Below are 13,443 nucleotides of genomic sequence, written 5' to 3' on the forward strand. Positions count from 1 at the left end.
TGTATACAGGGCGGCATGGTGGCTCAGTGGTTAGCACTGCAGCCTTGCAGCGCTGGGGTCCTGGGTTCAAATCTGCAAGGAGTTTGTATGTTCTCACCGTGTTTCCGTGGGTTTCCTCAGGGTTCTCCAGTTTCCTCCGGGTTCTCCAGTTTCCTCCCACATTCCAAAGAATTTAGATTGTGAGACAGTGCCAATAATGTCTGTAAAGTGCTGTGGAACTAATGGCGCTATATAAATGAGTAAAATAAATAAATACAGATATACATCCAGACAGCCAAGAGAACCAGAGACTCTTTACAAGAAAAAGCCAAGACATCATCTCTCCATCATGAGAGACACAGATTTAACATTCTACAGGATGCCAGCTTAAGGGACCACGGCCCGGGCTAAAAAAAATTCAGATCTGCGCAAGTGATCGCTGAGCCACCTGGCTCCATGCAGAAGTTCAGAGAAGCCAAGTTGTGGTCCTTCAGTCAACTGGTCTTGTACCTCAATGGACTGTCAGCCTCCTAAGCTTGTCATTACCTCCTCTCTGTGCATGCCACACGTGGGGTAGTTGTCCCTGGAAGCTCTGAAGTCAAAGCTTCTCTTCTTCCGCCGAGTCAGCGGGTATTATGATGGGACTGGTCTACGTGTTATTTGTCTGTTTTGTGGTTCAATAAAGTATTGCCACACTGTTTTACCCTCACCCTGTGTTGTCTGATTAGTAGTATGCCCACGGGGAAAGGAGAGCAGGTGTTTGTGGGATGATCTCTGGTCCATGTGGTTCATGTTAGCTGACCAGGGCACCCCGTTTCTCCCCAGCATCAAATAAAAGGGAACGCGCATAAAATTGACGCAGAAAACACAATAATCAGAGAAGATTGTTATTGCGTCGTGTGCTGCAGATACCTGCAGAAAATTTGTAGAATAAAAGGCAGTGGAAAAAATGTAGCATTTACAGCGTTCCATTTTTATTAATTTTTTAATGGGTTTAATAGAGAAAGAATATCAATCACACCATTTTCCTATCTCAGTAAATAATCTGATCACTGCATTGTGCGGGTCGTTATGATTACAGGGATGTCAAATATGTTATTTGCGGATTTGTGATATTCATTATTTAATAAAGAGCATTAAAAATTACATTGGGATTTTAAATTTTTTATAGGAAGAAAAAAAAATATTCTCCCTCTAGAATACAGATACATAAAAATTCACTGTTATATACAATATATCTCTATTAGAGATGTACGGACCTGTGGATGGTGGGGTTGGCTGAACTGTAGTTCAAAATTGGGATCAGTCATCAGAACTTGACCAGAACTTAATCCCGAAGTCAATAAAAGTCAATGGGGACCCAAACTTTGGTGCTGCTGTAAAATGGTCATAGAACGGGCTAGGGGACTGCACAATGGGGGTAAGAGAAGGACAATTGCCTTGCAAACAAATGTGGCTAGGGAAATTACTTAAAATAACATAGAATAAAAAAAATTATCTTGAACGAGAAGCTGAGGTCCAAGTGAAGGAGGAGGTGGACCTGGCTGAAGTGGAGTACACCTCTAAAAAAACAGGAAAGATCTGAGCCTCCTCCTGCTCCCTCTTCTGCTGTAGTCTTGACCTCTTCCTCACACTCACAAGTGATTTATAAAGGGGTAACAATACATTGGGATCACAGGAACCAATGTACGTGGTTCCCAGCAGCCACTATTTTTCCAGGCATGCCATCCCTGCCCTGCATGAACATGTTGCATAGAAAATTAGGTGTGCACAGCCTTAACACCATCAATGTCAAGATCCACATAACGATACGTGGACTAATACGTATGGGCGGGGACATTTTATTTACCTAACTGCCCACTAGATAAATGTAGTGGAGCTGGACATGAGACAGAAACCGTTTTGGCGCAAGTCCTACCACCACCTGTCACGATTCCACTGCTGACACGGGTATGTCAGCGGACGGAGGGAAGCAACGTACTGCCGACACACGGCTATCACAGGCACAGTGGGGATTTATCTTAGTTATCCCACCACTGGCACCATGTGACAAAAATACAGCAAGCTAGTCTTGCCCTAACAATTTATCGCAGGGGGATTATTTTGGATGCCCCACCACTGCTAACAACCTTCCAAGAACTGGGGGGGATTTATGTATATCCCACTTTCTCAGTTCCACTTTGGAACTCGCAGCTCTCCGGCGCCCCCCCTTATCCTCAGGTCAGCCAGGGAACTACATCTAGGATAATTGGTCACCGGCCAGCTGCTTCAATGAGGTCTGGCCACCCGGCACTCTGCAGTGGGGGAAATATCAATGCTCTGGCCGCAGTCACCCAATTAGCTTATCAAATCTGTTGTGCCTGCGCATCGACCCGCAGAGTTGTGCAGATTGTTATCAGTGCTAATTACTAGGTGGCTACCCTGCCAGATCCCCACTACAAGGACAATGTACCATCCTTACTTGCGTAAATGAAGCGAGATCGGAAAATGCAGGAATACAAGCGCACGCTGGTAGTTTTTGGGAAGAACAAGACAAAGGAGGAGGAGGAAGTAGCGAACACAACTGGGCCACTGGCACCACCTTGGAAGGAGGGTTAGCCTGGGCAAAACGTGGAAAACCTTCCTCAGCACGCCACAACATCACCATCTGATACGTTCTTTAATAGTAGGATGCAGCATTTCAACAACATGGTGGAAGAGTATATGTCCACATGTCTCCACGTACTGAGTGAGGGGTCTGCCCCATTTAACTTTTGTATCTCCAAATTGGACACATGGCCTGAGTTTGCCCTTTACGCCCTGGAGGTGCTGGCCTGCCTTGCGGAAAGTGTACCGCCGAAACGTGTTTGCACGGCAGAAGGTGTGATCACAGAAAGGCGCATCCGCCTGTCCACAGCCAACGTGGGCAAGTTCACGTTTATTAAAATTACCAGGAGTGGATCCCACAGGACTTGTCGGTACTTTTGGCTGAATAGAGAAGTACAGTGGGTACGGAAAGTATTCAGACCCCTTTACATTTTTCACTCTTTTTTTTCATTGCAGCCATTTGGTAAATGCAAAAATGTTTTTTTTTCCATTACTGTACACTCTGCACCCCATCTTGACTGAAACCCCCCCCCCCCCCCCGAAATTATGAAATTTTTGCAAATTTATTAAAAAAGAAAAACTGAAATATCACATGGTCATAAGCATTCAGACCCTTTGCTCTGTATTGAGTAGAAGCACCCTTTTGAGCTAGTACAGCCAAGAGTCTTCTTGGGAATGATGCAACAAGTTTTTCACACCTAGATTTGGGGATCCTCTGCCATTCTTCCAAACTCTCCCCCCTCCAATCTGTCTTGAATGCTGCAGCCAGGATGATATTCCTCGCCAATCGTTATACCAATGCCTCTACCTTATGCCAGTCATTACACTGGCTACCCATCCACTCCAGAATCCAGTACAAACTTATTACCCTCGCCCACAAAGCTCTCCATGGCTCAGCACCACTCTACATCTCCTCCCTCATCTCAGTCTACCACCCTACCGCTCCGTTCTGCTGATGACCTGAGGTTAGCATCCTCAATAATAAGAATCTCCCACACCCGTCTCCAAGACTATACACGTGCTGCGCCAATTCTTAGGAATGCACTTCCCAGGTCAATACGATTAGTCCCCAATCTCCACAATTTTAAGCGTGCCCTGAAAACGCATTTATTCAGACTGGCCTATCACCTCAACATATTAACCTAATCTATCCCTGTGTGGCACAGTCAAAAGTTTTACCATAACCAGGTTCCCTGCATCATGTTCCCACATGCTTTATGCATCTATCAGCCCTCTGTGTCTGTACTGATACACACTTAACATTATGGTTGGTCCATACAATCAGGGCAATTGTTACCACCCACCTTTCGTGTCTACCTTTTTTCCCTCATAGATTGTAAGCTTGCGAGCAGGGCCCTCATTCCTCTTGGTATCTGTTATGATCTATGTGATTACTGTTATACTGTAATGTGTATCGTCTGTACAAATCCCCTCTGAAATGTAAAGTGCTGCGGAATATGTCGGCGCTATAGAAATAAAATGTATTATTATTCCTTGCAGATCCTCTCCAGTTCCGTCAGGTTGGATGGTGAACATTAAGGACATCCTCAACACCAGAAACGCATCAGGTTTTTTTAACCCTGTTTGTCTTTTTTATGGCTAGCTAAATAAAATCCCTATTTTACTGAGCCACTGGAAATGCCGCTCTCCCTCTTTTTTCCTTCTATTGTTGATATGTTGCACCAGTTGGAGACATAGCACCCACCGGTTTTATTTCCCATGGACGCTAATCTTACAAGCATAGTAAGCTCCAACCACCCGCTGTTTCTCACAGTACTCCCCCAGACATGGGTGCAGAGTACACAGAGGATCTTTTGCACAGTACTCCCCCAGCCACGGGTGCAGAGTAAATAGAGTTTTTTTAGGCACAGTACTCCCACAAACAGGAGTCGTAATCTATGATCTATGTCATGATGTTATGGCATGATCTATGATCAGCTCTAATCCTGTCATCTCCACAAGTATAAAACATTTAATACTGGTGGATAAAAGAAGACTGAACATAGATCATAGGGAAGATCTCATGACACGTTCTTTCCACCTACCTGATGATCCTGAGGAAAATCGTGATTTTCTTGTTTACAGTCCTGTGGAAGAAGAGGACGGGGACATCTCTCTTGTGTTGTCCTCTTACTGGATAGATCTGGAGGAAACACATACAAGGACTGAATTCATTCTTTACATACACATAATTATAGGCCGTGTGTATTTAGTCCTGTCTATTACCTGATGATGTGAGGGGCTGGGGAACCTCCATCATGACATCCTTGTACAGATCTTTGTGTCCTTCCAGATACTCCCATTCCTCCATGGAGAAATAGATGATGACATCCTGACACCTTATAGGAACCTGACACATACAATGATACCGTCATCCCCCCAGTCCCTTCACAACGTTACTATATAATATCCCAGCATTCCCGGCAATGTCACCTCTCCAGTCAGCAGCTCAATCATCATGTAGGTGAGTTCTATGATCTTCTGGTCATTGATATCCTCATGTGCCAGGGTGTGAGGTGGAGACCCCGTGATTGGATTCAGGGGTCTTCCCCATCCCTCAGAAACAGGGTCCTGACAGCGCTCACTAGAGGTCTTCTTCACTACTGTGTAATCCTGGTTATGGAGAGACACATTAATAAATCTCACTACAGACATTTCCAGAGTCCTCACCTCTCCAGTTCTGTCCATCTGTTATTTCCATAGATAAGAATGATGTAATGTGACGTCATCAGAATCTCTCACCTCTCCAGTAAGCCGAAAGAGGATCTTTAGGGTGAGGTGTAATATCCTCTCCGCCATGTTGTTCCTGTCCCTATCTGTCCGTGATGGGCAAATCAGAAAAATCCTCTAATATTGAAACTCTCCACTGAGAGGATCCGATATTGTAGGAATCTGATTGGGAAGAAGATGAGCTGATGTAACATCATAAAGAATCCTGTGTAATAATATAATTACTGTAGATGATAATTAGAATCATATGAGATTTATTTTTATAGAGTATTCATTATTTTCTTTACATCTACTAATAAACCCCATATATTTTAGGCCACAGCTGAATACGTTTCTCATAGCTCATTTTCCATAGCGCTAATTCTCGTTTCACTTAGGCCTCTTTCACACGTCCGTGTCTCCGATACATGTGGTGACAGTTTTCACACGTAGACAAATTCAAGTGATTGGGTCTGTGCATGTCAGTTTGTTTCAAAGAAACTGTATGTCCGTAGGTAAAATACACTATACACTATACAATACACTATAATATAGCGGGCAGCACGGTGGCTCAGTGGTTAGCGCTGCAGCCTTGCAGCGCTGGAGTCCTGGGTTCGAGTCCCACCAAGGACAACATCTGCAAGGAGTTTGTATGTTCTCCCCGTGTTTGCGTGGGTTTCCTCCGGGCACTCCGGCTTCCTCCCACACTCCAAAAAAACATACTGATAGGGAATTTAGATTGTGAGCCCCATCAGGGACAGTGATGAAAATATGTGCAAACTGTAAAGCGCTGCGGAATATGTTAGCGCTATATAAAAAATAAAGTATTATTATTATTATTATTACACTGACATGTCTGTTTTTTTAAAAGCAGCACGAGCTTCAAAACGTCCCACACACGAATGACACACAGCGATGTCATCCATGTGACACGTACCGGTGCCTGAGAAGCAGCTGTACAGTCAGCGTTGCTCCCCGGCGTCGGGTGCTAAACAAAAAAACAAACTGGGCACATGATATGTCAACATTAATAGACAAATGCATCACCAACACGGATATATTGCACTGCATAGAACAAACTACACTTATTAAAAACGTCTGAATTGAATGATCAAGATCAACTAAAGCGATTGTGAAACTTATAAATGTATAAAAGGGGTGGCCAATGAATAAAGCATTTTTTTTATAAAAACGGTGTTTATTTGACTATGAGTAGCGTCCCATCTGAGATACGAACTGGTGTTTAAATGAACACCTGAAATTACCAAGTTTGTGGTGTAACTGACTGATGATATTGGAGTGAAAGTGCTGCTAGATTCAGTGCTAGTTACCGACTGCCACCATTAACCCCTTTACCCCCAAGGGTGGTTTGCATGCTAATGACCGGGTCAATTTTTACAATTCTGACCACTGTCCCTTTATGAGGTAATAACTCCGGAACGCTTCCATGGATCCCGGTGATTCTGACACTGTTTTCTCGTGACATATTGTACTTCATGATATTGGTAAAATTTCTTTGATCTGACTTGCGTTTATATGTGAAAAAAAACAGAATTTTGGCAAAAATTTTGAAAATTTCCAACTTTGAATTTTCATGCCCTTAAATCACAGAGATATGGTACACAAAATACTTAATAAGTAACATTTCACATATGTTTACTTTACATCAGCACAATTCAGGAACCAAATTTTTTTTTTTAGTTAGGAAGTTATAAGGGTTAAAAGTTGACCAGCGATTACTCATTTTTACAACACCATTTTTTTTTTATGGACCACATCACATTTGAAGTCACTTTGAGGGGTCTATATGATAGAAAATACCCAAAAGTGACACCAATCTAAACACTGCACCCCTTAAGGTGCTCATAACACATTCAAGAAGTTTATTAACCCTTCAGATGCTTCACAGGAATTTTTGGAATGTTTAAAAAAAATGAACATTTAACTTTTATTCACAAAAAATTTACTTCAAATCCAATTTGTTTTATGTTACCAAGGGTAACAGGAGAAATCGGACCCCAAAAGTTGTTGTACAACTTGTCCTGAGTACGCTGATACCCCATATATGCAGGTAAACCACTGTTTGCGTGCACGGCAGAGCTCGGAAGGGAAGGAGCACCATTTGACTTTTCAATGCAAAATTGGCTGGAATTGAGATCAGATGCCATGACGCGTTTGGAGAGCCCCTGATGTGTCTAAACAGCGGAAAAAACCCCCAATTCTAACTCCAACCCTAACCCCAACACACCCCCAAGCCCTAATCCCAACCTTAACCATAACCCTAACTCCAACCCTAACCCCAACACCCCCCTAACCCTAATCCCAACCCTAACCATAACCACAAATCTAACCCTAACACACCACTAACCCTAATCCCAACCCTAACACCAATCCTAACCCTAACTTTAGCCCCAACCCCAACTCTAACTTTAGCCCCAACCCCAACTCTAACTTTAGCCCCATCCCTAACCCTAATGAAAATACTTTTTTTTATTTTATTATTTTTCCCTAACTAAGAGGGTGATAAAGGGGGGTTTGATTTACTATTTACAGCGGGTTTTTATTTTTGGCAGCTGTCACACACTAAAAGACGCTTTCTATTGCAACAAATACTTTTGAGAGCTATAATTTTTCCATATTTTGGCCCAGAGTCATGTGAGGTGTTGTTTTTTGTGGGACAAGTTGACATTTTTATTGGTACTATTTTCCCCATTACATTTTTTGATCGCTTTTTATTCTGATTTTTGGGAGGAAGAATGAACAAACACCAGCAATTCATGAATTTCTTTTGGTGGGGGTATTTATACCATTCCCTAGTTTTATACTTCGGGTTAGTACGATTACAGAACTACCCCATTTATATCTTTTTTTATGTTTTGGTGCTTTTATACATTAAAAACTATTTTATATAAAAAAAATTATTTTTGCAACTCTTTATTCTGCAAGCTATAACTTTTTTATTTTTTCGCTGATAACGCTGTATGGCGGCTCGTTTTTTGCGGGACAAGATGACTTTTTCAGCGGTACAATGTTTATTTATATCCATCTTTTTGATCTCATGTTATTCCACTTTTTATTCGGCGGTATGATGATAAAGCATTGTTTTTGTGCCTTGTTTTTTTTTTATTGTGTTCACTAAAGGGGTTAACTAATGAGACAGTTTGATAGGTCGGGTCATTACGTACGCGGCGATACTAAATATTTAATATTTTATTGTTTAGTTTTTTTTATTCAAATATTAATTTATTGATGAATATTGATTTTTTTTATTATTTTTTTAATATTTTTACAATTATTTAAAAAAATTGTCTTATTTAGTTTCAATAAATTTTTATTTAGAAACTTATTAAACCAAGTCCAAGTTATGAACTCCCATGCAAGGGAGTGTAAACTAACAATTTAACATACATTCAATAAACTTCAAATAATATAAGGGAAGACAGAACATAGACAGGGGTAGGGAAAGGCACATAGGATTTAATTATACGATATCCAATAATCTATAATGGTATCATCAATAACCAATCCAGGGCATTTAAAGTGGTTACATTTGTTTTATTTAATTCTATCTTTTACACTTTGTCCCACTATGGGACACTCATTTTCTGCAGGCTGATCGCTTCTATAGCATGCAGATCTGCATGCTATAGAAGCTGTCAGCGCTGCAGTTTCTATGCACTAACTTGAGAGACTTCCTGACATGCACTGTGCATGACAGGAAATCTCTCAGCTCTGGAGACCCGATGTCGTCATGATGATATCGGGTCTCCATGGCAGCGATCGGGACCCTGCGTCACGCCTCGGGGTCTCCAATTCAATCCTGTCAGCCCCTCTGCTGGCTCCGGAACGCTGCATTCTTGTTTGATCGCAGTGTTTCGGGGGTTAAAGTGTCGGGAGCGGTCCGTGACCGCTCCTGGCACTTAGTGCCTGGTGTCAGCTGTGAGAATCAGCTGACACCCGGTCACGATCGGCTGCACACTCCCAGTGTGCGTGGCTGATCGCTAATGACGCACTATTCTGTCCATGGGGATTAAGTCCCAGGTCACATGGATGGAATAGTACGTCTAATGGAAGAGAGGGGTTAAGGCATATGGATACAGTTGCGCTCCAAAGTTTACATACCCCGGCAGAATTTTTGCTTTCTTGGCCTTTTTACAGAGAACATGAATGATAACACCAAAACTTTTTCTCCATCTCCACCCATGCTTAGTGATTGGATGAAGCCATTTATTGTCAAACTACTGTGTTTTCTCTTTTTAAACCATAATGACAACCCAAAACATCCACATGACCCTGAGCAAAAGTTCACACACCCCATTTCTTAATACCGTGTATTCCTCCCTCTAATATCAATGACAGCTAGAAGTCTTTTGTGGCAGTTGTGAATGAGGTTCTTTATTTTCTCAGAAGGTAAAGCTGCCTACTCTTCTTGGCAAAAAGCCTCCAGCTGTTCACAGAGTGCTGTATCCAAGCATATTAATGGAAAGTTCAGTAGAAGGAAAAATTGTGGTAGAAAAAGGTGCACAAGCAACTGTGATAACCGCAGTCTTGAAAGGATTGTTAAGAAAAGGCCATTGAAAAATTTGGGGGAGATTCACAAGGAGTGGACTGCTGCTGGAGTCATTGCTTCAAGAGCCACTACACACAGACATATCCAGGACATGGGCTACAAGTGTCACATTCCTTGTGTCAAGCCACTCATGACCAATAAACAATGCCAGAAGCGTCTTACCTGGGCCAAGGAGAAAAAGAACTGGACTGTTCAGTGGTCCAAGGTGCTGTTTTCAGATGAAAGTCTGGAGGAAAAGTGGAGAAGCACACAATCTGTTTGTAAAGACTCTCTGTAATTATATATGTCTCCATTCCATGTACAGCTCATACCGCAGATAACAGCCCCTCATACATCTATAGCACCGGCCCGGGGCCACATCTCCAGACCCGGGAACCTGATCCAGGAGGGCGGTGCTGTGTCCCGGGGTCATCTGTATCTGCACCAGGAGTGGGGGAAGGGGGGATTTATTTATTAGGAGGAGGGGGGGAGACATATTGTGGGGGCAACTTGTACTAAAGGGTCAATGTACTGTGTGAGGAATATGTTTCCTCACGTCCTGTCTTTCATAGTTGGGTTGTATTTTTATCAAAGGAAGTGGAACAAAAACGTTATTGATTTTTATAAAATGACAGAAAAGCACCAAAACAGTCTCAGCGGTGAAGGGGTTACTGCCCCCTGTGCCCAGTACTGAAGGAGTTACTGCCCCCTGTGCCCAGTAATGGAGGGGTTACTGCCCCCTGCGCCCAGTAATGGGGAATCTCCAGCACCTACCTCCACCTGCAGAGCCGCACTCCACATATATGGCTGCTCTGTGCGCACAGGACCTGGGATGAGGTCACAGGAGGGGAGGAGTCAGGGGTCACATGATCACGGGCCTCAGTGTATGCAGGACTCTGCTGTGCTGGTTGTCATGGTGCTGGATGAGGGGAAGTGTCTGTGTGGGGTCAGGAGGGGTTTACAGGGTGGATGGAGCAGAGCCGCGTGTGTACGAGGTGTACGGAGCTGAGCCGTGTGTGTACGAGGTGTATGGAGCTGAGCCGTGTGTGTACGAGGTGTACGGAGCAGAGCCGTGTGTGTACGAGGTGTACGGAGCAGAGCCGTGTGTGTACAAGGTGTACAGAGCAGAGCCGTGTGTGTACGAGGTGCACGGAGCTGAGCCGTGTGTGTACGAGGTGTACGGAGCTGAGCCGTGTGTACGAGGTGTACGGAGCAGAGCCATGTGTGTACGAGGTGTACGGAGCAGAGCCGTGTATGTACGAGGTGTACGGAGGGGAGCTGCGTGTGTACGAGGTGTACGGAGCGGAGCCGTTTGTGTACGGAGCAGAGCCGTGTGTGTACGAGGTGTACGGAGCTGAGCCGTGTGTGTACGAGGTGTACGGAGGGGAGCCGTGTGTGTACGAGGTGTACGGAGCAGAGCCATGTGTGTACGAGGTGTATGGAGCAGAGCCGTGTATGTACGAGGTGTACGGAGGGGAGCTGCGTGTGTACGAGGTGTACGGAGCGGAGCCGTTTGTGTACGGAGCAGAGCCGCGTGTGTGCGAGGTGTACGGAGCAGAGCCGTGTGTGTATGAGGTGTACGGAGCGGAGCCGTGTGTGTACAAGGTGTACAGAGCAGAGCCATGTGTGTATGAGGTGTACGGAGCTGAGCCGTGTGTGTACGAGGTGTACAGAGCAGAGCCATGTGTGTACGAGGTGTACGGAGCAGAGCCGTGTATGTACGAGGTGTACGGAGGGGAGCCGCGTGTGTACGAGGTGTACGGAGCGGAGCCGTGTGTGTACGAGGTGTACAGAGCAGAGCCATGTGTGTACGAGGTGTACGGAGCAGAGCCGTGTATGTACGAGGTGTACGGAGCGGAGCCGAGTGTGTACGGAGTGGAGCCGTGTGTGTACGAGGTGTACAGAGCGGAGCGCGTGTGTACGAGGTGTACGGAGCAGAGCCGTGTGTGTACGAGGTGTACGGAGCAGAGCCGTGTGTGTACGAGGTGTACGGAGCGGAGCCGTGTGTGTACGAGGTGTACGGAGGGGAGCCGTGTGTGTACGAGGTGTACGGAGCGGAGCCGTGTGTGTACGAGGTGTACAGAGCAGAGCCATGTGTGTACGAGGTGTACGGAGCAGAGCCGTGTATGTACGAGGTGTACGGAGGGGAGCCGCGTGTGTACGAGGTGTACGGAGCGGAGCCGTTTGTGTACGGAGCAGAGCCGCGTGTGTACGAGGTGTACGGAGCAGAGCCGTGTGTGTACGAGGTGTACGGAGCGGAGCCGTGTGTGTACGAGGTGTACAGAGCAGAGCCATGTGTGTACGAGGTGTACGGAGCTGAGCCATGTGTGTACGAGGCGTACAGAGCAGAGCCATGTGTGTACGAGGTGTACGGAGCAGAGCCGTGTATGTACGAGGTGTACGGAGGGGAGCCGCTTGTGTACGAGGTGTACGGAGCTGAGCCGTGTGTGTACGAGGCGTACAGAGCAGAGCCATGTGTGTACGAGGTGTACGGAGCAGAGCCGTGTATGTACTAGGTGTACGGAGGGGAGCCGCGTGTGTACGAGGTGTACGGAGCGGAGCCATGTGTGTACGAGGTGTACGGAGCAGAGCCGTGTATGTACGAGGTGTACGGAGCGGAGCCGAGTGTGTACGGAGCGGAGCCGTGTGTGTACGAGGTGTACAGAGCGGAGCGCGTGTGTACGAGGTGTACGGAGCAGAGCCGTGTGTGTACGAGGTGTATGGAGCGGAGCCGAGTGTGTACGGAGCGGAGCCGTGTGTGTACGAGGTGTACAGAGCGGAGCCGTGTATGTACGAGGTGTACAGAGCAGAGCCATGTGTGTAGGAGGTGTACGGAGCGGAGCCGAGTGTGTACGGAGCGGAGCCGCGTGTGTATGAGGTGTACGAATCGGAACCGCGTGTATATTATTGTGTCCCCCCTTAGCACTCCTAGTTTTCCCCTTACAGCCCCATCTCTCTGCCCTGAGCTCAGTGCCGGGGGTCCGGCGCTCTCTCTCTTACAGATTTGGGGCATCTTGGTAGAAGTTTCTCTGATCTCTTACTTACAGTGAAGGAAATAAGTATTTGATCTCTTGCTGATTTTGTTAGTTTGCCCACTGACATTGACATGAACAGTCTATAATTTTAAGGGTAGGTTAATTTTAACATTGCGAAATAGAATATCAAAAATAAAATCCAGAAAATCACATTGTATAAATTATATAAATGTATTTGCATTTTGCAGTGAGAAATAAGTATTTTATATCTCTGGCAACAAGACTTAATACTTGGTGGCAAAACCCTTGTTGGCAAGCACAGCAGTCAGACATCCGCTCATCAGAACAGTGTCTGGTGCTCGCATTGAGAAGCAAGTCCTGGATGCAGGACCGTGAGGCATATTGCTCCTCTGTGACAGGCGTCATTTTCCCAAAGTAGCGCGGCCAGAGTGGGTCCCGATGATCAGGCTTACCGCGGCCGATCAGCTACTCATCCTGATCGCAGGGGTGGTGTGGATGGAGATTAAGGTGCGCGGCAAAAATGTGGGCCGAAAGGGAGTCGTGATTGTCGGCAATGGCCCTGTGATGACTTTAGGGATGAATGTACAGAAGGAAAGTCGAAGAAGGCCTTTCTGGACCGTTGGA

At 45.5% G+C, this 13,443-nt stretch overlaps 1 protein-coding gene across 1 annotated transcript in view; it reads right to left on the reverse strand.

Annotated features, from left to right (window-relative positions):
- LOC141052997 (uncharacterized) overlaps positions 1-5,268 on the reverse strand; it is a 377,438-nt gene extending 372,170 nt beyond the window's left edge. Inside the window, 3 exon segments of the mRNA XM_073550320.1 lie at positions 4,611-4,708; positions 4,792-4,915; positions 4,999-5,268. Of these exon segments, the coding sequence (XP_073406421.1) occupies positions 4,611-4,708; positions 4,792-4,915; positions 4,999-5,253 (477 nt within the window). The 5' untranslated portion in view covers positions 5,254-5,268.
- Between the last annotated feature and the right edge of the window lie 8,175 nt (positions 5,269-13,443).

Source organism: Dendrobates tinctorius, unplaced genomic scaffold (assembly GCF_039654945.1).
Source record: "Dendrobates tinctorius isolate UK_male_01 unplaced genomic scaffold, ASM3965494v1 ptg000164l, whole genome shotgun sequence".
Lineage (NCBI taxonomy): Eukaryota > Metazoa > Chordata > Amphibia > Anura > Dendrobatidae > Dendrobates > Dendrobates tinctorius.